Here is a 26,707-nt window from a genome sequence, read left to right on the forward strand (position 1 = left end):
ATATTATAAATTTGCAAAAAGTAATTTTTTTATGAGTTTACTAGAGTTATTTATTGATAGCAGACATTTCACTATAAGAAATCCATCGAAAATGACGATTTAATAATATTTATATATTGAGGTACTAATTTGAGGTAAAGATTGGAGCATCTAATAAATTATATATATTTTTGTTATTGAACAAAAATTTTTTAATATATGCTATGATGCATAAAAAATATTTTTTTTCATTCATTTATGATACTTCACTAATATTTTTTTCCTAAAAAATCTAAAATAATCATACCCAAGAAGTTTTTCTAAATAATATCATTCAATTATATCAAAAAATTCAAAGAATTTTCAATTAAAATGTACTACTATTAAAATTTCATGATTTATTCGCGTAAGAATAAGGTAGTCTTTATCATTATTTATACCTTCCTACTGAAAATTCGGTTCTGAAAGATTATAAATTATTTATAACTTTAATTAATTACCTAACGATGAATTAAGATATTAAATAGTAACAATTTTTTGTTAAATAATATTTTCAAATAAACAATGTAAAACCATCGTTAGCTATTAGAGCTCCAATCTGACCATATCGTTAGGAGGGAAAACATGAATTGAAAAATCCAAGTTACAAAAGTGTAATGGAAATAATTATTATAGATTTAAAGTTCAATATTATATACGTGTTTTGTTTTGAGGTCGACACATATTGGGTTGTTATTACAGAAAGTTAACTTCATATGATTCCGATAACAGTCATGCCTAATGCAAATAGTAGAACTTTTACGAGGACTCTACACAGTAGAGTGTCATTTTTAGATATTAATTTTAAACCATTTATTTCACTTGATTCAATGGAAAAAGATGATGTAGAATATGTGAACATAAACAATGAATATGTTTATGAATATTTTTCGTTAATGAATTTTGCACGCACCCTGTACACAAATACAGTTCGACACATACAAAGGGTTTTATCACGTTCCTCATGTCATTCGAAAAATTCAATCAACTCTCACGTTAGAACGCTTTCAATCGTTTCTACGATTATTATCAATTGAACATATCTAATGTCCTTGGTATTTTATTTAAATTCCAAACTACGCTATATTCGACAATGTTAACACACGTCGTTAATTTATTAAGATTGTTTATCAGCACTGTTTTAAGAACACTATTATCTTTCACTTAATACAATTCTTTATCAATAAGGGTCAAAGGCCGTTGATCACACGCTCAATTTCATTAACCTTGATTTATTTATTTAATTTTTATTCAATAATAATTTATTCCTTCCATGACTTTTCCATAAATATTTGTTGATAAGAAGATGAAAGCGTATTGTTACGCATCCACGTTATGATCAATCACATAGGTCGAAGTGAGCTCAATTTATGATCAATTTTTGATAGAATTTTCTTTGTCTTGATGATTAACAGTGGTGCTCTTTGATTCTGGTGGTCTAAATGCATTAGCATAAGGAAAACGCTTGTGACATTTTGCCATATATTCGTCTATTGCAGAATCACAAGTACCAAAATCTTTATTACAGAGAGCTTCCAGCACCCTCGTACAATTATTTAAATTCACACCGTCGAGTCCATCAAGATTAGTGACAAGTGAGAGAGCTTTTGTTTGAGCAGTGGGATCTAAGAAGTATAACATTCTTCCGGCTTGCAATAAATGCGGTAATGAATTGCTATTTTTCTTTAAGAAATCAGCGTTGAATTGTACAGGATCTGTATTTGAAAAGATTTCGCTGGTTTGTCGTTTGACAACTTCAGCAACTGGACCTTCAAGATGCTGAACTGACGTAAGTCGTAAAAAGCGTACCAAGCAAGAATGAAGTTCAGGATTGTTAGCGTCTAGTCGATGGGCTCGTTTGATTGATTGTAACATCAAAAGAATCTTACCTGTAAATTAAAAAAAAAAAACGTTTTATAGTTTCAATTTATGATAATAATATTTTACAACACATACCTTTACGAATGTAGATTTCAAATGCCATCAGGTGAGTTTCTATCCGATCGGCTGCCAAATTTTGTAAAGGTTGCAAAAATTTAATTGCCTGTTCAAGAGGATCATCAGCCTATAATTAAATACATAGATAAGTCATTGATATATTAATATTATTAATAAAGATAATATAACAATTATATTTACTCTTTCAAGTTTTTCTGGAATTAATTCATCCAAAGTCGGCTGTTCAAAATCAGGATCTGTCTGTTGACGAGACTTGTTGTGCTGCTCTCTTTTTTCTTGAGCTTGAGCAGCTTGCTGTCGTTCAAGTTCAGCCTTTCTGCGTTGCTTTCGTTGCTTGTTCCTTAATTTTTTTAGTTCTGACGGTGCCAGATTTTCTAAAATGAGAGAAATCAAAGAAAGTAGAGTAATGTAAATAAGAAAATAAAAAAAAAAAGTTTATATATACTTTCACTGTCAGCAATTTCTATTGATATATTTTTGATTAGTTTTTCTTTTCCAATAAACTTATATTTTGTAAAATCATCCAATAGTTTCTATTCCTTATAAATCATTTTTTTACTAATGACAGTCAACATTATACTCTATAACAGTTAACTATATTCTGATCAAAGAAAGTACAGTTATGTGAATCGATATGAAAATGAATGATTAATTAAACAAATCTACATTTTACAATATAAACCTGTGATTTAATCACTTGGTATGAATTTGATTGTTATAGTATAAAAATTACTGAATTCATACGCTTTCCAATTATGTAAGAAATATTTAAGCCTTTATTGTAGCACAGCAAAGATGAGGATATGCTCAGTAAGTTTGGATATATATATACATAGAAAAAAGTTCAATCTTATGTATATTTAACATGTGAACATAAAATATTTCTATATCCATTATTCCAGGGTAATTTTTATTACGTAAAATTGTGGATTCCTTCGATCGAATGTGTATAAGTGTTACAAAATATGTGTAAGCGATATCACGCTTATTCAATTTCACTACAATTTCTAAATTCTAACACCGCGACGAGTTATGTCTAGGCTCTTGTGTGAATTACATTTAATTTATTATATTTTTCATTTTAAGAAAAAAATACATTTCAAAGATCAATTAAAATAACATCGAACATGGCAATAATTCTTTTTCCATTTCATTTAAATTTAAAGCCAGGTAGTTTTATTTCCTTAATACTAATAATTATCATGGAAAGGCTCTAATTAGTGTTATTAATTGTTATATTATATTTTATTACGGATTATTTTTAAAGTTTACTCAATTTTTTAGTACCACTAACATACTAATGTCTATAAATAATCATTTTTATCTTCAAAGTTTGGTCAAAATTTAGATATACACCCATTAAGTCAAATAATTCTTTTTTATTCGCTATATCATTGAATGAGATAATTTGAAATTTAAAGAAACATAAAATGTAAAAAAGTCATTTTATTATTTTAAAATTCTTTGATCATATTACATGTTGATCAAGTAGTTAAGTCAATCCCTGGTAGAAGTTATTCAAAGACGAATAAGAAAGGTTGAAGATTTATTGTTTCAACGATAACATTATCTTGTTAGATAAAAATAATTATAACATTTGTAACTCCACTAAATCCAGTAATTTTTATGCAATAGAAAGTTTTCCCAGGAGAATGGTTAAAATATATTTTTTTCTAATTCAGATTTTATGTCTTAAGGGAACTGTAGTTGTTGCAGGTGATTCGAAATATGTTTATCAAAGCAGCTCTCGACCCTTGTGTGAATTCTCGTGCACTTTAGCAAGTTACTAGGTCGATCAACGGGATATTCAATTGTGTCGAAGGTATGCAGACTATATTTTTACCGATTTTTCCTCTTTCTCTCTTACATGTCTCCTGGGTAGAGTCACTCGAGTTAAACAACTGCAACGACCACGCCTTTAATTCATCCTATATGCAGACTAAAACCTCTCGCTTTTTGATTCATTATGTCTCCATTTTGCATCTTACGAAATATTACACAAAGGCAAAATAGATCAAACGTATGATCATGAATCTATAATTAAATTAATTTGTGATATGAAATAAAGATGATAGTATTCATGCTCATGTAAATTAACATATTCCTTCTGTCCTTCTGACTTCTCATTATGAATAATATCATGAAACGACTAACTTGAGAATCATTATTAAAAATATAATTGCAATTTCACAATTTGCACTTTGCTTTTGTTCAGTCTAAAAAAAGGACAAGGACGTTTAAAAAATCTTTGTCAAATGTGATTATTACAAAGTGAAGAAAAAAAAAATTTTTTTTTTCTTTTCAGGACATTTAAAATAATTTAATAATTGAATAAAAATTGTTCAACCTTCGTTCAGCTTATTAAGATAAAAATTCAATTAAAAATTAAACGAATCAAAATTTTTTCTTCCTTCCTCTTAATTTATTCAGATATCTCTTTGGGTTTTTCAATGATCAAATGAATCACGAATGATAATTATATTTTTCAAAGACAGTAAATTGTATCGATGGATGACATCTAATCACTCCAGTCATTTATGGATGTATTCAATATTTGATTGAGTAATCGTTCTTTGATACTTCTCAGAATGATTACCTACTGCGTATAAACATGGATCACGATGTAACCTCATTTGTCTTTGCGGAAGTGATAGTCTTAATATTGAAAATGCTCATGAAACGTTTCTTTCATTAAACATTGTATCTCAGTTACCATCAATATTTTTTGTTTATTAAATGACGGCACAGCTAATGAAGTTGCATTGAATTAATCAATATTTTTATATTATACCACATTTCATTAAAATTATTACTCAATAACAAATATGTTTTTATCATCAATTCTAGTTAAATGTTTTTAAATCATTTCCAACGAAGTATCTTGCTTATTATAACTTTTTTTTTTTGCATTGTATGCAAGTTTAGTATTTGCAATAATTTGTAACTGTTAAATAGCATGAATTAATCATAATTCGTTACAGAGAGTCAATCAAAATAAACGGGTGAAAACAACATTATCATAAATGAGCCGTACATGAAAGTCACAAGAGGATTACAATGTTTTACAAAATTACATAGAATAAAATAGAATGTTTTTATAAAAATCAGTCTTTTTAACTTTCAAAAAAATTTCTAATCAGCTAAATAAATATTATTAGATCAAAAAAGTGCCTTTATTAATTAGATATCAATTATGTTATTGAATCAGCACAGTATGAAGCAAAAACTAATATTACCACTTGACATAAAGTTTTTTAAGAATTTAGAATTTTCAGCAATTACTTAACAATGTAAGAAATAATACGCAATCCTAATTACGATGTGTTAGCAGGTTTATTGATAGTAGTTTGAAGGTAAAATTGGAATAAACTGGACGGATATATGTATTCATATATCTTGAGGAACATGAGACAAGCTTAGAGATCTATTGGAGTACAAAATCGTCTTTCAAGAGATAAAGCATGGATACCAGGTGATTCGAGACTTAGATATCACGTTGATTTTTCTGTATCAGCAAAAGTGTGGTGTATGGTGAAGGGTGTGTACAACCATGCACCACGTTAAACCATGATTAGGCGTGGCACAATGTTCTCTTAGAGAAATAAGAAAGGAACCGACATAGCCATGATTATCGACGAGTTGGAAAGGCCTTTACCAGAAGAGGAATGCACGACGCCACTGGAATGTTCAATTCTCATGCTAATTCATGTGAATATTCTTAAATTAAATGACATCACTCTGATTATTGTTTTCCTTAAAATAGATCTGATATACAGATCTACTTCTAAATCGGATTAAAAATCATCAAAACAAGACATAAAAGGGATTTGTAATTCATAGAACAACCAAGTCATCATCATTATTTTAATTAGCATTCTAGTAGTTGATGGAAAATAAAATATTTTGAAAAAGGAATGAAATTCATGACGAAATAAAAGAAGTCAGAAAGAGACTAGTTGAGGAGTGACGGATGAAATAACGACGATGAATTTATAATGTCGGTTTTGTAGCGAAAGAAAAGTCTATTTGCGCTTGGTAGAGCACCAACCGCAATAAGAAAGCGTCGGGAAGAAAAAGAAAGACCAGGAACTGAAGACGAAATTCACCGACGTGTAATTCACATTTGCTCGAGTTAGATTCCGTTATGGTGACTGGTAAAACTTAATAGATTTAATCTCTGATTATGCACTGTGTACTTGAAATATATACTAATAATAACAAATAATATACATATATATCTATTTTACTGAATTCATTATTGAATATAAATTTATAAACTCTGTGACTCAATATGACATGATTAGTCATCAATCATTTTTAATATTCCCACATTAATTCACTTAGTGATTTATTAATTACAATTGAAATCTCAATATAAGTTAAACGTAATACGACTTAATGAACTATCAAATAAATTTGATTAATTTAACAGAAAATGTAATTTTATTTAATGAATGAATATAAAGAAAAAGAAATTTGCTATTTATGGTCTTTAATGACTCTATTATATACATATGTAAAATAACAATAAATGAAATCGTGTTAAGCATGAGAGAGTAAACAAAATCGTGACTATTATAAACGCGACACTTTCCCCGCGTGAATGATGCACCTTCACTTGGTACTTTTTTTTTTAAGGATTTCTTTTAAACGTTGTTCATCCTCTTTTTACAAGGTCATTGTACGTACAGTCCGCGACACAAGCGTCACATGAAGAATACTTGATCATGTCGATACAATTCAATTTCTAATTTCACGTAAATGACAAAAAACACCAGGAAAGTATACATGAGAAAGTATAAATTTATTTTATAATATCTAAGGAAATTCAAAACTGTCAAATGAATAGTTTTTATTTATGAAATATGTCCAACTTTTTATTAATTTCCCATTAGGAAGTTATTGTAATGCAGTCGATTTTTAAAATTCGTCATTTTATCGTATCTTTACGTTTTGATACATTTAAAATCACATATGTACCCACGTACGTAATTGTTTATAACAATTTAAATTTATTGTAAACAAAAAAAAAACTAAAAGATGGAAAAATTTTATTCGATATTTTAAATGATTATTCATTCGAAATGAGATTTTATAGCATGTGTTCATCATAATTTCATGGGTATCAATATCAAATAAACTAGGAATATGTGTTTAAGTTATCGAGATTTTCCTAAGTGAAATTTAAATGATTACATGTTTGAAAATTATTTCTAATAAAGCATTAAAAACATAAGAAAGTTGGTATAAATTATAAAATTCTTTTGAAATCCCTGATCTTGAATAAATCTATATACTTATTTATTATTAAACTCATTCTACTTAGAAATGAGGTGAATCTGAAAACAAAAAAAAAGGGGGTAAATGTAATTAACCCAGTCATTGAAGAAAAATAATAAATTTTAATAATCAACACTTCCAAGGTTGATAATTTTCAAGTTTCTAGAGAGTGCCAAGGTGAGAAAGAAATGTAAATGATCACAAATGTGTTAATTACTAAAGAAATTAACTCAATTGAATGTACACTTGGTAATCAAGTATGAAAAGAATGAAATAAATTGTATGGAATAAGATTTCATCAAGAATGAACAGACAATAGATGGGAGCGTTTGCTCCTTCACCTTGCTATAGCTTTGTCACTGCTTTCTCCTTAACTTTAACAATAAAATAAGCAATGACGAAAATTTTCCATTCAAGACATGTGCATTTATATTGGTCGAAGCAAAGTGCAGTAGACATAGTGCATAAGTAAACACATGTACCTTTTTTGCATTTATGAGAATTGTTTAGATCTAAATAAAACAATCAATTCCAATAGACTTCAAAGTTTATTCTGTTTAGAATTAATTCTAGGATGTGTAAAAAAAATATTAATAATTTTTTACATGAGTATAAATAATTCTTATGAATGCAAAAAAAAAGTACATGTGTTTATTTATTTACTATGCCTACTGCACTTTGCAGAGACCAATATAAATGCACATGTCTTGACGTGTCACCTACACGAATAAGTTAAACCGATGGGAAAATATTCCTTCCAGCAAAAATACAAATGCTAATAACATGAAGTAATTTTTTTTTCTACATTGCAACGTGACTGATTTTTAGCACATTCTAAACCTAAAAACAATTAAAATATTACTCCATATTTTTTTTTAGTGTTAATAAATTTAGACAAGCAAATATTTAAGTTTATTTTATTTCTCACGAGTTGTTACTTCTGTAGTAGAATTTTGCATGAACTACAACACGGTATTCTGACACTTGTCAAAGTCCTTATACTGCTTTTATACGAAAACTCATGTAGCAGTCGAGTTTGCCTCTAACTTATGTGACAATTTCCACACTCGTGTAGTAAAAAAAAAATTTGCACTCTTTGCAATATACACTAATGCATCTACAAAGTCTCGTTAAAATTTTTATCAACATACTACCAAATAAAAACTTGGAGAAGAAAATAAAAAATAAATTAGTCTTACTAAAGAGCGAGATTTTATCTAAGAAGTTTAAATTTCAAAATAACTAACCATTTCTCTAGTAGCATGGTATAACCTTGGGTCTCATTCAAATATACATTGCAATTTAAATGAATTAGCCTCAGAAGGGTAAGCTGCAGAACAGGATTTAAATTCCAAATTGGCTAAATAAAAAAATAAATTTAAAAAAATGATAATTATGATAAATCATCAAATCAGTTGTTGTTATTTTATTTTTTTTCAAATCAAAAGAATTAAAATACCTAATTTGTGAATCACGTGCAGTTAAGTTAATAGAAGTTTGCAGCACTTTTCCCCAACGACGTGTGGTTCGAGTTGAAGTGGTAGGGAATAAAATAAGAAAGGTATCTCGAGGGAGGAAAGAGGCAGGAGGTATGGAGGATAGAATGAAAAGAGAAGGGAGGAGACCCAGAGACTAGTTAGACACGAGGAATATCTTGCCAGTCAAACTCGAGTATTATCCGCGATAGTATGATAAAAACGTCAATATAAACATTTAAACCCAAAACATCTTAACAATCTAGATACTTGAGTCTCATCTAATTGAGTCATTAGTTGATTCATCTTTGGTAGCAACGTATACTGAGGGAGGTGCGCATGGGCTGCTGGGTAATACTATGAATATAAGTGTAGTGGGTGCTTGATCAGTTAGTTGCGTTATGGGAGCCTCCAACAAACGAGTTAACATTTGTTTGATTTTTTTCACCATTGTCAAGATATAATTGTTCTCACACCAACATCACTTGGTATCAATCATTTATGTGCTAGAAGATCTAGAAGAGTGAAGAAAAATCAACAATATTTTAATCAAATATTCCATCGTGAGTGTTTATCATTTTTTTTTTTTTTTTAAATAATAAATTATTTGCTATTAAAAAGATGTACAATAGTTGATGTGATTCAGTTGAATTTAATTGAATAAAAATTTTCATAGTCATATCCGTAGATGTATCTGCATCAAATCTCAGTCACACGGTGTGCAGTGATATACTTTAACGTTACACAAATATAATTATTACAACAATAATCACCAACTCGTTAAGTTTGAATTATATTTGAATATCATCATTATATCACACAATGTTATTGTTACCTAATATTTTTATTTTTTTTCTTCCATCCCAAGGTCAATGTCTTTATTTAATAATATAGATAATAATCGTGATTTTAATTAATTGTTGAATCATTCAGTTATTAAACTACAGTTATAAATATTCTCATTGCATGCAGGTCATTTACGTTACTCGTCGATAAATTATTTTGATTGGCCAAAGTAATTGCACGAGAATATAATTTGCACATGACTCCTATATACTAGTGGAGAAATTTCTATTATAATTATTCCACTTGTACATTGATGACGATTTGCAAAATGTAGACGAAGGAAATAATCACCGTCAATTGATCACCTGCAAATATCTACAAATTAAAATAATACATCTTGTTTCCGGTCATTGGCGAACTCACTCTACACATACTTGATTATTACAAAACTTTGAATTTCCGCTTTCCTCGACTTTACACATTACTATCAATTATTTAAAATTACATTTTATTAAATAGCTTTACTCACTATTTATCTCGAAATTTCATTACTAATGAGTGAGTTTCTTTACTTTATAAATCCATCACTTTCACTCTTCTTAATCATGATACATAAAAATATATACAATTAATAGATATATTTATTTCTTAGTTAATTATCTTTAAAAAATCATCAAAAAGTCATGAGATAAATTGTTTTTATGATTTCATTGTTGAAAAATTTTATTGATAATTGAATAGCATAAAAATTACTATAACAAGAGTGAGAAAAAAAAATGAATCCTTGGCTTGACCTCCAAGCAGTTTATCCAAGAGTTGATATATCAAACAAAAAGTATTTCTTTTATAGTCGTTGCTATTTAATTGCCATTAAATTGTAACGATAGGCCATGGGGGTCAATTTAAGCGTGGGAATGCGTTCGAGAGATAGATACCTACGTGAAGACTAGAAAAAAAAATAGGAATGCTAGAGTAAATAAAAAAATATTTTAACACCATATGATTCTTAAGTAGATGTGAATCTCAACCGGATCTTTCTTTACATAAATTATTTAAAAAATAAATAAAACAAGTGTAAATGTATAATATTGATCAATTACTCTCGTAATCATAAAGACACTTTCTAAATAATATAGAAAATGTTTGAAATGAGTTTTCATTAATTCCTTCTCTACGGAAATAAATACACTATATCAAATCCAATTACTCAGCTTAAATTTAATTGATGATGAATGAATTAATTTTTTTTTATATTTTAATAATTATTTTTATTACTTCATTCATTGTTTTAAATCATAATAAAGAAACTATTATGAATAATAATTTTTTTTATGCATTGTAAGAGATAGTTTTTGAAAATAAATGTGGAAATAATTTAATTTAAATGTCTGACCATTTAAAAGTCTAATCCCTTGCTCAATATATTTATTGTTTACGTTCAACAACCATTAAGAAGAAAAATGTATTGATATTAGTTAAATATTTGCACATAAATTTTAAATATTTTGTCATCGATATACTGATTAAATTAACAAGAAGGTGCGAACAACACACTATATTTTTTTTTAACCGTTATAAAAGTCATTTTACGTAGAGTATGTAATAATTTTCATACTATATGAGTCTATAAAAAAAATATCACAGATATTTTTATATTTGCAAATTTACATCAGTGAATGAATTAATTCAATAAATAGCACTAGAAAAATAATTGATGATATATTATTGAACTGTGTGATCACAGGTAAGCAAGTCCGAGATGAATGTAAGCATAATTGCAGTGCACCATTAAAATTAGGCCATTAACCTTGTCTGGTTACTTTACAACATGCACCAGGAAAAAAAAATGATGAAAACCGGTATCCAGTAATATTGCATGATATTTTTATTTCACATGTTATATTATTTTTAAAAAAAAATAAATAATTAATTCAAATTTTCTTTGTATCGAAAAACAATCGCCATCACTAGTTCGTAGGTGTATAATCTAGTCATTATGATCACAATAACTAACTAAACGCCTACAAAATGCTATTAAAATTATAATAAAATACTTTACGGAAATCATTTACATACAACGAACAAAAAAAAAAATCAAATAAAAATGTTATAAAGATGACCAACAAATTTTCTTCATTGTTATTTAACTGTTTAATTGAACATAATAATCAACTTCTAATTAAATCACTTGAACTACAACAAGTCTTGAATGTAAATGTATTATCTACTGAAGCAAGAGGATGAAACTTGAAAAGAGAAAGATAGAAATGAATGCGGTAACCTGTCGGTTAGCTCGAGGGGATCGGGATGAACGAGACGAGCACATTATGCAAGCACAAGAGCGTGTTACCTCGATAGGAGTATAGCCGGTCAATGCCAAGGTGCTCTGGCTTCAGCTTCCGTTTGTAGTTTCATACATTTGTTAAGGATCCAATGTCAAATGATCATTTCTCATCATTATTTTCCTGATCTTTTTTTACTATATTTTCTATCACAATTTTCATTATCAACTGTCAGATAATTATTTTCCAATTTTATTAACCCTGATTTATGTAAAAAGAGTTAATTGCTAATTAGTGGGTTTTACGATAGAATGAAATCAATGATATCAACAGGTTAATCAGTCGTGGAATATGTCGAAAGGAATAATATCGGTATAATTCATTGGACAATCGATTCTATTGAACAGAATGTAGACATTATATACTTGAACTAAACAATTATACTAATGGTTATTTTTTTTTATATATTTAATGCAACATGCAACAGCTATTAATATCATATCACGGGATTTTCCAAACGAGCCTAGTAGAATAACAATTATAAATTTTTTTTTTTTTTTGAGCTTAATGTTATTTTTATATCAATGATAATTGTGGGGATTTTTAAAATCGCAAATATTTGCGAGTAATAAATGAAAAATTCAACAGGAAAAAAAATGGAATAAAATAGTAAATTAAATAAGATGATGTGATGTTTCCAAACAAGTATGGAAACTTGAATTCCTCAGGACTTGAGAAATAATAAAATGTATGAAATTATTTGTTTGTATAGCAGTTGATTTGAAAGAAAAGACTTATAAAGCAAACAATAAATATCCCTGTATATTATTTTTATCATGGAAGATAAAAAAAAAAAAATGATTTTCATTTAAAATAGAGATGTTAGGTTAAAAAGTGTTATCTGTGTTCTCGATATCCTTTTTCGGATAATCCATCAGCCTCCCCCCTTAGGAAAAATAGTATAGCGTAAGTGAAAAGTGTTGAAACCACCCAGACACACCCCGGGTCACGTTGGCCTTTCACTCTCACATGCTGCTATCGACCAACAGAGTGTATTTCATATAATCTTTGTTACTTTTTTCTTCCTCATTTATAATAACCAATTTAATCAATTTACTGGAATCCAAGGTCTAGTTAAATATTACTGATCTTTTTTTATCCTATAATTTACAATTTGTTGAATAAAAACCAAACCTAATAATCTCTCGATCCAATCAAGTTTTATCAATTGAATGAAATTTTAATCAGAAGGTATAAATTCCTAGGCATGAATTAAATAGCATTTTACTATTTTATCAAATATCAGTATTTCAATGATTAGTGATTTATGACATCTAGTATAAATGATCATACAGCTGTTGTCCTAGGTATGTGTATCGATTCAATGATTTGTCATTGCCCAAATAACACTCAAGGCAACACTCCATTAGTATTGTGAAAAAATGGATTAAAATCAGTTGACTCAATATCAAATTCAAAAATCATGCATTGCTCAGGATCTCGAAATATAGGGCATTGATTTTGCAAGACCATTCAGTTTATTCTTCTCAGTAACTCTTATATTAGAACCTGGACTTGATTCAAGTTATATGCGAATACCTAGAAATCCATATAGAAGTCAATTATATCAGTAACATTTTATCAAGCTAAGTTTCAATAGTTTTTCTTTTTCTCACTCTTTGTTATAAAATAAATAAACTGTAAAAGTCCAATAAATATGTATTGTTAATTATTTAGAATATTTATTTATCAGTAGGAATGTCCTAACAATAAAGCTTGGTTTGTATTTGCGGAAATGACAGGTTTATTCAATACTGTATCTTGAGAATAGCATAAAAAAAAACAACGACTTCTACTAATTTACTCCAAATAGAAAGTTTAAAGAAATAAACTTCCCTTTTACGTTACAAAATCTTTTAAGATATGTTTAGAGATAAGCAAAAAAGAAAAATCATTAAGCAATCGGAATAAAAATTAGAGAAATTGATGATTTTTAGGAAAAACGATTGCAGCATTAGAGTTAGTAATTAAAATTCTAATTAATTATCTACAATAATAAAACCAGACTGTGATACTTCCTTCATTTGTAGATTAACTAATGAAATACGACTCCAATAAAAGTACCAATTTACCTTGTACGTATGTCCTTGAAGGGACTTCACGTGGTAATGGGAAAGGTGGTGAAAACATGACATAAAGTCACGTGTCTCGTGAACAATCAACTTTGAGTTCGACACTGAAATTATAATCTATATTCTTGAACTCTTACATCAACAATTTAATTTAGGTCAACGACTCCGTTATTCCTTTTTACCACATTATTTTGTCTCTTTACACCTTTCTATTCTGTTAACATGCTACCGTAAATAATTTTGTTTCAAAAATCACATTCTATAGTTTTCCTTTTTCAAGGACCAGTTAAAGATAAATTATCTTATTCAACTTCTATCCGGGTTTATTAATATTTAATAAATCATTACAATTTCGTAAGTGATATATATTTTATCATATGCTATTGCGTTGAAAAAAAAAAAAAAAATGAAGTTGTTATTGAAAAAATAACTGTATCAACTGTTTAATATCAACTTTACCATTTGAATGGAATAAAAAGTAGCGAAAATTCATTCACGTGACTTGAGATAAATCAAATGTATCATTATGTGATTTACATGAGTTATCAAATCTGTAAGCATATTTACATGATGAACGTGACTATAATCTCAAGCTAATGTTAATGTATATCATTGATAAATATCCGTATCCCAGGAGATTTTGAGTGTATACTCCAATTCCGCTTTATTACCGTTGTTAGACCATATACTCTTATGACCTGTAAGTGTTTACTGTCGAACATTCACTGTCGGCCATGAGCGAAAGGTGTGGCTACTTATAATATTGCATTCCGTATATATCAAGACCAACGAATTTGAAATAATTCGAAACTATTTCTATCGTTAATCAATCTTGATTGACAGACAACTTAAAGTCAATTTATTTCATTCATTGATTTTTTTTTTTTTTCATTGTAAACTCTTATTTATTTTATTTGCTCATTTATTTAATTATATAGTTATTTTTGCTTAAAAATATAAGCTTGCTTACTTGTTAGTTATAAAAAGAATTCTCGTTTTCATTCAAAAATAGACCATGAAAATAACATTGACGTCAGTTATTTGTCTGACTCAGTAGTTTTAAAATAAATGATTGATCTACCTAAATTGACTGTTATTATAATAATACTAATAAAAATTATTAATCGTCTTTTTTTTTTTTTCAGATGTTTTGGAACATTTTTGAGAAGCTGCTTCTAGTCAATTTCATAATATTAACAACCTATACTACAACCTTTGCCGCAGAACATCGGAAAAGATATATTAACTTTGATCAGTACACTCAAATTCATTCGACGTTTGATCCTCAAAAATTGACCGTAAATAAAAATAGTGATGAATTAACGACTGAATATGAGATGAAAATAAATAGTGGATTGATGGGAGGACATAGAAAAATTACAGCCACATCAAAAAATGCTGAAAATTCAGAAGAAGACAAAGCTGAATTGGATGATGAATTATATTTATCATCAGCTGGAAATGGGAAAGAACGACCTGTCAATCATGATGACGATGATGACAAAAAAACACTTGCTCAACAAGTAAAAGAAGGCAAGTATGGTCTCATTCAAAATGAAATTTACTCAAGCAAGCCAAAAAGACCTGGAATTATTAGCTACATGTCTAATCCTGATGTACCAAAAGATAATATTAAAAATTTAGGTGGATTAGAGAAAGAAGATATTTGGTTAGCAGAAAATCATTTGCTGGTATTAAAAGGTGGAAGATTTCCTGATCAAAAGAAAGAAAGTTCTAATAATGATGAACCAGAATGGCCACCAATTGATGATTATCAAGCACCAAAAAGACAAGTTAGGATTCCAAATCAACCAGATGTGCCACCACCTTTTCCCGTACAACTCACTGAAGGAGGTCCTGTGAAGTTAATTGGAAAAAATGAAACAGATAATCATGAGAACGGATCTCAATGGATAGAAGGTTTAGTTTTATTTAATAGTACCAATCTGGCATTTACTAATAGCCCAAGTAATGAAACAACTGATGATATAATCAATGGAAAAACCAAGTCAGGAACATTTGGTGGAATAGTTGGACCATTTTTCCCTCATTTACCTCCAGGAACAGTCTTTGTTCCGCCTCCGAGTAATCAAAGTGACTATGATGAAGATGATCAATCCATTTATTATCCACCACCATATAGTTTCAAATATAATCAAGATAATACTACAGCTGTACCACCAGGACCTCTAGTACCTGGTATTATTTTACCTCCACCTCCAGACTTTTTCTCTTCACTTGATGAAAAGAAAACAACAACAGAAAAGAATCGTGTCAAATGTATTAAATGTACTTCATCTTCAGATTCTAAATCAACAACAAAATCGTATAAAATTAATTCGAGTACAGCAAGCACTAAAGAAATTCGTCGACCATTTACCATGAAACCAATTAATAAATTGAAGTATAAAACATCTGCATATACTGAATCTAGTACTAAATATCCTGATAAACCGTTGAAGTATTTTACAGTAACTACACCTATAAGTAAAATCAACACCATAGAAATATCTGATATTCAACCTGTCAAATCAACTACAACCAATCAGGTTTTCTCAACTAAATTGGAAAATCAAAAAAATCGTTGGCAAAGTGGTTTTAATAAATCACGACCTATAGTGGCTTATTATCCAACATCAACGCCATCAGCTCATAATACTGTAGATGTTACTCCAGTGTCACTAAAAACAATTATTAATACTGAAAAGAAAGTAGGAAATTCAGCATCTTATTACTTTTATGAAGAAGCTAATAGTGATTCTTCGGATAGTACGACTAACCCTACAATATACTTCCAAGAAACAACTGAAAGACCTTTATATAAAGTAAATAAATTATCACAATCAGAATTAGATAAGAAAAATTCTTATTATAATATTGAAATTACACCTTCTCAACAAACTGCCGAAGAGTACAGTGTAGAAGTGATTGAACCGGTTATTAAACCATCACCGAAATATCAGTACCGTACATCTGACGCCTCTTCTGTACCTTCAATCAAATTCCCAAGAGCCCAAGGGCAACGAGGATTATCAGATACTTCAACTCTCTATTATCAAGATGTTACGGAACGACCTCAGTACAATTTATTCACTACTCCAAGTCCTAAAAATTTTATTGCAACATCTCCAACAGTAAAATATACCCAGAAAGCTAAGCCTAAACCGATTTATCAATACAGTTTCCAAGCAATTAATTATCCACCACAATCACATACTAATTACAATCAAAAAATAGTAAATCATTCTCCAAAACAGGCTAACTTCAATGAATGGAAAGAAATTCAAGAAGAAGATCAAGGTTATGATTATCCGGCAGTTGAAGAAAATGAACAAATAGAAGAACCTCAGTATAACAATAAACATAATTATCATATTCGAGTAACAACACCGAATCCTACTCATGCTTATTACACTAAACAAGATGAACAATTATTTGATGATGTTACAAAAGAGTATTTCACTAATTTTGGTAAAAAAATAAAATACCAAAAATTACCATCAACAACTCCATTATATGGAAAAAGTGATATCACTGAAAAGTCTATTCGTCCTTCCCATAATACTTATGTAACAGATTATTACGAGAGTAAACCAACAACAGCACATAAAGCTCCTAAAGTTAAAGTATTTTATGGAGATCAATCGAATAAATTTTCGATTAAAGATGATACTCGAGTCAATTATCAACATCCATTACCACCTTTTAATCCTGATGCTGAATTTTTACCAGGATATAATCCAAAAGAACATGAAACATTGGCTCCAATTCGAAATCAGCCTCAACAAAACTATCATTATACTCATTCTCATTTACCAGAGCGAAAATTGATACCTATTCTAAGATATAATGGTCAGCAAGTTCCACAACAATCAGAAGTTGCACCAACAAGTTATTTATCATTATCTAATTCTAACGACGATCGTCGAAACTATCTTGAACAACCTATTTCTCTAGCTGATGATATAGCCGTTAATTATCGTAATCCACGACCACCAATTAATCCAGATGCTGAATTTATCAATCCAGCAGCTGGACAAGCAGAAAGCTCAGTTCACCCAGGATCATACGTCACGTACAGGCTACCTGGCGACGGTGGTCATGTTTACTTTTTTACTCCTGTGATTACACAAAGACAAGACGGATATCTAAATTCTAGAACACATGGTTTGAGATCTCCAAGACAAATAAGTGATTCAAAAGTTTAAAAGTTTCGTTCTACGTAGTAAAGAACGGCAATCGAGAATGCCATAAAAATGATTAAATGATTTGAAAAACTTATAAAATTCAAATATTGTATTTATTACTTTGTATATAGAGTTGAATTAAGTTAATTATCTGTATCTCGAGTTAAATAATTTATATGATTTTTTTTATTCATCAGAATTTTAATTATCAAAATATCGATAAAACGAACGACTGGATATTAGTTTATTTAGTCTCGTTATTTACTATGGTGTGTTTGTGTATTATCTGTGATTAATGTTTTAGTGTATATATGATTTGTGTGACATAGTTGCAAACAATAACGATGATGATCACCCCTACAGTATGATTCTATTGTATTTTATTATTTTATTCAAATGCTATTAAGTCGATAAATCAATTAATTTCATGTAATAATGCATCAATAAAATATGTAATTTTAAGATTAAAATTCGTCACCGAATTGTATTCCCAAACTTTGAATGAATGATATCGAAATTAATTTGAAAAATAATATTAATTAATAATTTAGACTCACCAGTGTCGATTTCTTGTATTTGCGTGGGATCTGGCAGTGGATTATCATGAAGTCGTAAGTATACTTCGATTGCACATTTTGCCGCTTTGAAGTAAAATGGATGAGACCGCAAAACATCCTCCAGCCTTAATAATCCAACATAAGAACGTAGAGTCATTTTTCGCATACAATATGTGTGAAAGTCAAATTGGTCTTCTATAATTTCTGAGAAATGCTAAAAAATAAATATAGTTGTTTTTTTTTCATCTTCAAATATAGAGCTATTTTTATTTATTGTACTATAAGTTTTGAAAGCTTACGCGATCAACTTCATGACATTTTTTTAATGCCTCGCCATATTTCCCTAAACGTTGATATGCACGTGCAGCTTCAGTTTGAATCCACATGCATTGCATTTCATTAAGATTTTCCATTGGTGGAACACCTTCTCGTGTGAATTTTCCGCACGTTTCTTCGGCTTCTTTTACAAGATTTGCACGTAACATATATTTGGCACATTTAGAATTTATGTACCGATCAGCAGTATCTAAACCCTGGGCTTCATCCAACCATTTATAAGCATCTTGAACATTTCCAGCATGCTAAGTAATAAATATTACATAATTAAAGACTAATTAATTATTAAATATATACAGATAAAGAAAAAAAGGTAAAACTGTACTTTATATATACGTCCTTTGGTAACAAAGAGCTCTATGAGAGTTGGTGTATGAGATAAAGCAGCATTAATTTCTTCAAAGGCTTTCTCTGTCATTCCAAGATAATCGTAATGTTGTGCCAAATAATAATATGTCCACAATAAAGCAGATGCTGGTTCTCGTGGATTATCTTTTTCAGAATCATTAAAATGTCCATGGCTTTTTAATGCATCCTTATATTCCAATATAAGTGACTGTATTATATCTGTTTTCTGTTTATCAACGTATAAAGAACGAAGACTAACAAACAATGGTGGTACTCCTTTATGCAAACCTTCGAAAAATAAATATATTTAATAAATATTATAGGAATAATTGTTATCTAATAAGGTCAAAATTACCTCTTCGTAAATATCTATCAACCAAAGATTTAAATTGGTCACCAGATGCATAATTAAGTTGTAATCGACGAGGAGCTAATGCACGAGGAAACAATTCTTCGTATCTTTGGAGCATAGTGAGCGTATCTCCCGGAGAAGTGTGTCTTTCAGCTTCAGCAAGTTTTTCATAATACGTAGTATTTTCAGGATTAATACTTAATAAATCCTTGTACACTTGAACTGCTTCAGCATACTGTCCTAATTCAAGACGTAATTTGCCATAAGTTTCTTTAACAGTTATTTTATCGCATATTTGATCACTATAAATGTTAAGATGTTCTAATGCTTGTTCACTATCTCCTGATTCTTGAATCACCATATTTTGATATAATAACAGCTCACTATGTTCATAATCATAGCAAACCATTGGAGAGTCTCTAAACGTGTCAAGTATTTTTAATGCTGTTTCATAGTCTTTCAATAAATGATACGATATTGCAAATCCAATCCATGATGCTCTTTGAGTTGGCCTTAACATAAACAATTGATATCTTGTATCCTGTAAATATCAGTTTATGATCATTATTATTCAAGTAGTTTTAATAATAATATTTATTGTAAATGAGAAAAAACTAACTTTATAACCCTCTAAATCTCTCATTTGAATTTGGAGTAGCGATAAATCCCTGAGAATTTGAATATTATCTTTGTCCCATTTGAGAGCATTCCTATATGCTTTGATTGCTTCATCATATTTTTTGTCTGATCTTTGTAGTAATCCATAGACATGCCAGCAAACATGAGATTGCAAATCGTTTCTGAGACCACGACGTACATGATCATAAGCTTCTTCTTTTCTACCTAAGCAATTAAGAGTCAATCCTTTCATTGCCAATGTCTCTCCATGTTCACTAAATTTTGGATTGGACAAAATTTGCTTAGCAAATTTTAATCCATTTTTGTACTGCTTGTGTTCGTAACATTTCTGAAAAACATAGATGCATGTAAATAGACATAAGATAGGGATGAAATGACATAACTAACAACTACGAAATTCAGTTGACAATGTATATGTAATTTGAGGTTATGTAACAAGTCATAATTCACTAATGTAATGATATGCTGTAAATGCATTTAGTATAGATTCATCTGACTAAAACAAGAGTGCTTTATCATTACATTGTGATGAATAGATGATAGATAAGTTACACCGGGGAGTAGGGGTCCAAAACAATCCTATTTTTATTGTACGTTACTTACCAAAATTCGCTTAAACAAAGCATTTTCTTTGGGTGGTAGAGGATTACTGGAGGGCATTTTTGTATAAATACAAAAATAATGGGTTTTTTTCACCCGGTTAACTTAATTTCTACCACAAAACCTCGTGGTCACTAAACGAAGAAGTCGATCTTTGATCACGTGATCATTCGCGACAATTTCGTTCCGCCGGAAGTGCTGTTTTCACGGTACCATATAGTTCAGTTCGTACTCATTTTTTCTTTATCAAATTACTCCACTATCAAATTTATTGTTGTTTCAAATTAAATGAAAAATAACTCATAAGATGAGATAATACTTATTTTCAATTGATAGTCAGCGATACAGAAAATAATTCTAAATAAATTTGATATAGGAATAAGAATTTTGAAAAATTAAATTAATTCACAAATTACAATTGAAAAATTATCAAGATAATTCAATTTGCATCGAATTTTTTGTCATTAGTAATTATTACGACACCTCAAAAAGCAGCTTGAACTGAAGTTAACTTCAATACGAACGGCCATATTGCCTGATTCAATTTAGCGCCAATTTCCGGAATTTAAATTGTGGAAATTCAAAACAATTTTAGCTGGCATAATATTGTGAAATAGTAGTTCTATAATAATAAACTAGCTTTACAGTGAAGTACTTTTAAAGTAATATTGTTATTTGATTATTAGAATTCTTTAGACAAATTAATTTGTTTTAACAAAATAGATTGGAGCACTACACATAGTCAACTCATGTACTAAGCTCTTGTATATCACGAAATCTTGGAGTTCGTGTTTCTATGTTCATTCAATAATACTCTGCTGATACAAATGCGAAGAAATTGTTATTATTGTTACGACCTGTAGAAATATTGTTAAGTGTTTAGTTGTTAAATAATTTTGGTTGTTCAATTTTTCCATTGAAAAAATTATTGTTTTTACAATATTAATATAAACTTTATTACTCGAAATTTTTTATATGAATTATGCAGGAAAGTGCATTAATACTCTCTGAATATGAAGACATTAATTCATTATTATTGAAACCTATTGCTGCTACTCAAAGAATTAAAGTATTTTATCAATTTAATTTGATTTATTATCTAAAAATATTGTCTAATTAATTAAAACTCAAATCTAATATTTTCTATGTTAATAGTATACATGCATAAACGTTTCAACAAATTACATTGTATTGGGTTCTACAAGTGGAAGTATTTATTTATTTATTCGAGAATCATGTGTTTTTCAACAATTAATGCCTCTTTCGGTTAGTAAATATTCAATTTACTCCAAAAATTAAAGCATTCATTTCATTCATTATTAATATAATTTTTTTTATTGATTAAAATGACAGGAGGGTCCTGTAACTCATATATTGATATCACCTGACGAAAAAACTGTAGCTTTATCAAGTAAACGAGGGAGTGTATGTGTCGTTAGTATAAAGCCTGTCTTTAAATTATTATCAATATCTAATGAACATATTGGAGAAATAATAACGTGTTTATGTTGGAATTCAAAAAGTTCAGAAATTTATGTTGGTGATAATAATGGCAAAATATCTACAATTATCTTATCTATTTTTACTGTAAGAAGCATTTATAATTTTATCAATTAAATTAATAATATGTCTATTAATAATATTATTAAAAAGTAAATTGATTTCTTTTTTAAGGTAAATGGAATGTTTCAAGCTCCATCCTGTGCATTGATGCATCTAGACTCTAGCATTGTACAGATGGATTATTACTTACATTATTTATTAGTATCGACATTAACTCGATGTTATATTTGTGATACAACCCATGAACAATTCAAACAAATCGGAAATAAAATACGAGATGGTGAATTCGGTGGATGCTTCTTCAAAACATCTACTGAATTAGATAAAAATTCTGAAAAAGCTTCAGATGATGATAAAACTCACAATAAAAGTATTGGTTTGAATTCAATTATGGGATTAAATGATGATATAAATCATGACCAAAGTTTAAAAATATATTGTGCTAGACCTGGCTGTAGATTGTGGGAAGTCAATATTCATGGAACAGTTTTAAAAACCCATCAATTTAGAGAAGCTCTATCTGCTACTCCAACATCTACTTTTAAATCATCTATGATCAAAACATTTAATAATACAGAAAAAAGTGATGAAAATTTCAGTAGCATGCAGACATTTAACTTTTCTCGATTAAATGTAATTAGTAAAAAATATTTACTCTCTTATACTACTAATAATTTATATATTATTGATCCTATAAATACAAATATAATTTTATGGACTGATGAGTTTTCAAATATTTTTATAATTAATGTCATAGATGACAAAATTTATTTAATGACAGTTTTAGGGACATTTCATTGTCTATTGCTCTCTTCTATTGATATATTAATTTTAAAATTATTCGAATGTAAATTATATAATGATTGTTTACGGGCATGTACAATATTTTCATCACATTTGAAAAAAATTATAACGAATAATGAAGTGTTATTAAATATTGATAAATTAAACAAAATTGATTGGAATAATACTGAAAGTAGTGAGATTATTAATACACTTCAGCCAATAATATCAGTGATACAATTAAATATTAATACACCTCAACGATTACATTCGGGGATTATGCTTATTAACTCAGGTCCTGGAAAATTACGTACCGAAGACAGCCGTTCATTAAATTCAACGGCTGAAAATTCTATTAGCTCAATAAATGATATGAAAAACGGTAAAAATCATGAAAGTGATAATGAGTCTTCTGACTCAGAAATAATTTATAAAAATCTGAAAAAAAATATAAATGACATGACAATGAACCAAAGAGGTAGCCATGAAAATGGTGTAAAACAAATTACTCATAGTTTATCACAAGTTGAACTAAGTGATTATAAAACTGAACAAAATTTATTAACAAATGATTATCAGAAATACCAAGAATCTCAATCAAAAGAAATTGAAACAGCTATGTCAACTATTCAATCAAATTTGGAACCTTTATATATATTAATTGGTACTTTAAAATCTTCTCAAACTATAGAAGAAATAGAAAAAATTATCGATAGAGTAACAAAAACAATAAATGATATAAATAGTAAATATGAAAATATAACTCAATTAAAACATTTTATTTATGAGATTATTAGATCATTTGAACGACATTATTTTTTTACTCTTCTAGAGAATATATCAATTAATTTAGTATCTACAAATATCAATAATTGTATTTTAAATGAAATGATGAAAGCTTTTGTAGATCTTAATTCATCAAATTATTTAGAGTGTACTTGTGGATATCCACGAGCCATTGAACAATGTCATGAACCAAAGTTTTTTAAAGTAGGAAAATTTTTAATTGAAACATTAATTAAAATAGATAAAAATAAATGTATTCTTCTCTGTAAAAATGTACCTTATATGTGGAGAGAATATTTAATGATTTATATTGACAACGAGAATGTTTTAGAAGATGATATTATTCCTTTGTGCCTTTTAACTACAGACAATATTATATTATCACTTTTAATTTATTTACTTGATGATAATCAGTGGAACATTTTTATTGAATACATAAAAAAATTGGAAAGAGGCCACTGTTTAAATTGTAATCGAAGATTTGAAATTCTAAACACAAACAATACAGATCTCATCAATTGGAGTGGTGTTACTCATGAAATAATGAAAAAGCGTGGTCTTGACAATGCCATGACATTTCTTCGTCGTCTAGAAAAATCGTTACCTCATATAAAATTAAAACAAGAGTATGTATCACTCAATAACACAATGAAAATTACTTTTAAATATGATAATAAAAAATATCTATTTATATGTTCTAATATAATTATCATTTTTTTCAGTTTATATCAATCTTTTATATTTACTAAGTTATTGGGTCGTTACGGACTTGAGCATACTGTTGAATTCGGTGAACATAAATTAGACAGTAAATATGGTTCCATATGTTCTACAGAGGTAAAACTTTTTATTGTCTTTCACTTTAATTTAGTATAAAAGTTTTATATGGCAGTATTGATGAATAAAATGTTTAATTATTTTTTTTTTTTTCAGGCACAAAAATTACTTGTAGAAGCACTAGAAAAAGACCTTGAACGGCCAGTTAAGAAAGCCATTTTTGGTAGTGGAGTTTTTCATTGGGGGATGCTTTATAAATTGAAAGTTTCTTATTGTTCTTCGTGCACGCTTTCATTACAAACTCCGGTATTATTAGGGAATAATGGTATTTCAATATTCCCATGTGGCCATGCCTATCATGTTAATTGTGTTTTACAAAAAAAAATAACTAAATGTTTTTTACATTCATAAGTTATTGTACAAAAGCATCCAACTCTTTGGTGATAAATTGTCAACGTAAAAATAGTATAAATTATACATCATGTTGATTTCTATTGAATATTAATCTATATACATAGTATACAACTGTGCCAAATTATATTTTTTTCGTCAAAAATTTATCGAAATAATTTGAAATTTTAAATAAAAATCTTGCTGATTCTAACTGTGTAATATTATTGTTTCTTTTTTGTGATATTTTTTTTTTTAACAATTGTTTTATTTTTTAAGTGCTAATAATATGAAAAATACATTTTTCAATAGTACAATATTAAAAGCTTTAATTGAATTTTAGTAAAAAATACGTATTTGTGTTTTTCGATTGAAAGTTGTAAATAAACTTTTACAATTATTTTAACTATAGTGAAAATTATTAGAAAAATGATAATTTTCATATTTTAAACATATGTTATTATAAAGAAATAAAAATTTGGAAATAATACAAAAGCTAAATACTTCAGCCTTAATATAAGGCACAATTAATATATAAAGATGTACATCACAATACATAACAGTAAAATAGCATGAGAAACCTAATAACACAGAACAATTTATAATTAAACTCTCTTCGATTTTTAACACTTACCTTACAATAATTATTTTTACATTTATCACAGCTTGAGAAAAAAATATTGTAAATAATTGACAATAATTGTGTATTAAAATCTTTTTAAATAATACCTACCAAGACCGCTTGTTTGCCTTGTACTTAATATAATAAATTTACATTTTTTTCAACGATTTGTGATAAATGATTAAATAACAATATTTTCTACATATGGTTAACTATCAATATGATAGTGATATCGATAATACTATAATAAAATAAAATTCATTTTTGATTTAAAATGAAAATATAAATAAACATAAATGAAGAAAAAATAGAAATCATATGAAGAGAAAAATTGATCTCGCAATATAAAATCAAATATACTTGAAAGCAGCTTTAAAATCTGCTACTTTTTGTACTTTCCATTTTCTTTTCATTGCGCTCGATATAATTCATAAAACTTGCACAGTATAAAAATAATATTATTTTCAATCTAATTATTTTCATTGATTATTCACAGCCGCATTATTTTATCATAATAAATAATAGAAAAATGATAACAATAATAATGATAATGATAACAATTATGATAATTTAGTTGCGAGATAATTATATAATCATAAATAACTTTACTATCATGATTTTTTTAAGAAAATTATTCTGTTGATATTAGATGAGATTAAAAGATTGATGCAGTATACTCGACATTGTGTGTCATATAAAATTTAACAATATTACATACATTTATTGATACAATTTTCGTACGTTAACATTATGGAAACTTACCCTGTAAGCCTCTACGAATTATTCCGAAGTAATCCTGATTTGTAGTTTAATATTTATAAGTATTAAGACGTTA

At 28.2% G+C, this 26,707-nt stretch overlaps 3 protein-coding genes across 3 annotated transcripts; 2 read left to right on the plus strand and 1 right to left on the minus strand.

Annotated features, from left to right (window-relative positions):
- Positions 1-622: 622 nt before the first annotated feature.
- Naa15-16 (N-alpha-acetyltransferase 15/16) lies at positions 623-21,281 on the minus strand. Its single transcript, XM_035096500.1, has 9 exons — positions 20,955-21,281; positions 20,332-20,679; positions 19,716-20,253; positions 19,338-19,648; positions 18,976-19,257; positions 18,677-18,890; positions 2,158-2,351; positions 1,975-2,083; positions 623-1,907 (listed from the first exon to the last, which is right to left on the minus strand). The coding sequence occupies exons 1-9, from the start codon at positions 21,009-21,011 to the stop codon at positions 1,393-1,395; spliced, it is 2,568 nt and encodes an 855-aa protein (XP_034952391.1). The 5' UTR covers positions 21,012-21,281; the 3' UTR covers positions 623-1,392.
- Positions 8,905-18,589, plus strand: LOC118074929 (uncharacterized). Its single transcript, XM_035096498.1, has 2 exons — positions 8,905-9,295; positions 15,078-18,589. Exon 2 carries the CDS (start codon positions 15,078-15,080, stop codon positions 18,138-18,140), a length of 3,063 nt encoding a protein of 1,020 aa, XP_034952389.1. The 5' UTR covers positions 8,905-9,295; the 3' UTR covers positions 18,141-18,589.
- Positions 21,282-21,392: 111 nt separating the features above from the next.
- pink (WD40 repeat domain-containing protein pink) lies at positions 21,393-25,458 on the plus strand. The gene is made up of 6 exons (XM_035096309.1): positions 21,393-22,020; positions 22,107-22,217; positions 22,305-22,538; positions 22,626-24,709; positions 24,806-24,920; positions 25,017-25,458. The coding sequence occupies exons 1-6, from the start codon at positions 21,934-21,936 to the stop codon at positions 25,269-25,271; spliced, it is 2,886 nt and encodes a 961-aa protein (XP_034952200.1). The 5' UTR covers positions 21,393-21,933; the 3' UTR covers positions 25,272-25,458.
- Positions 25,459-26,707: the final 1,249 nt, after the last annotated feature.

Source organism: Chelonus insularis, unplaced genomic scaffold, assembly GCF_013357705.1.
Source record: "Chelonus insularis isolate UGA/USDA-ARS -01 unplaced genomic scaffold, ASM1335770v1 contig_139_pilon, whole genome shotgun sequence".
NCBI lineage: Eukaryota > Metazoa > Arthropoda > Insecta > Hymenoptera > Braconidae > Chelonus > Chelonus insularis.

Bases quoted from the DNA above. Each gene is read 5' to 3' on its own strand.
- Naa15-16 (XM_035096500.1), bottom strand. From the start codon at position 21,011: ATGCCCTCCAGTAATCCTCTACCACCCAAAGAAAATGCTTTGTTTAAG. The intron at 19,649-19,715 runs GTAATTTTGACC...TATTTTTCGAAG, and splicing joins TGATAGATATTTACGAAGAG to GTTTGCATAAAGGAGTACCA. The intron at 19,258-19,337 runs GTACAGTTTTAC...TTTATTACTTAG, and splicing joins CCAAAGGACGTATATATAAA to CATGCTGGAAATGTTCAAGA.
- LOC118074929 (XM_035096498.1), top strand. From the start codon at position 15,078: ATGTTTTGGAACATTTTTGAGAAGCTGCTTCTAGTCAATTTCATAATA.
- pink (XM_035096309.1), top strand. From the start codon at position 21,934: ATGCAGGAAAGTGCATTAATACTCTCTGAATATGAAGACATTAATTCA. The intron at 22,021-22,106 runs GTATTTTATCAA...CTATGTTAATAG, and splicing joins CTGCTACTCAAAGAATTAAA to TATACATGCATAAACGTTTC. The intron at 24,710-24,805 runs GTATGTATCACT...CATTTTTTTCAG, and splicing joins CATATAAAATTAAAACAAGA to TTTATATCAATCTTTTATAT.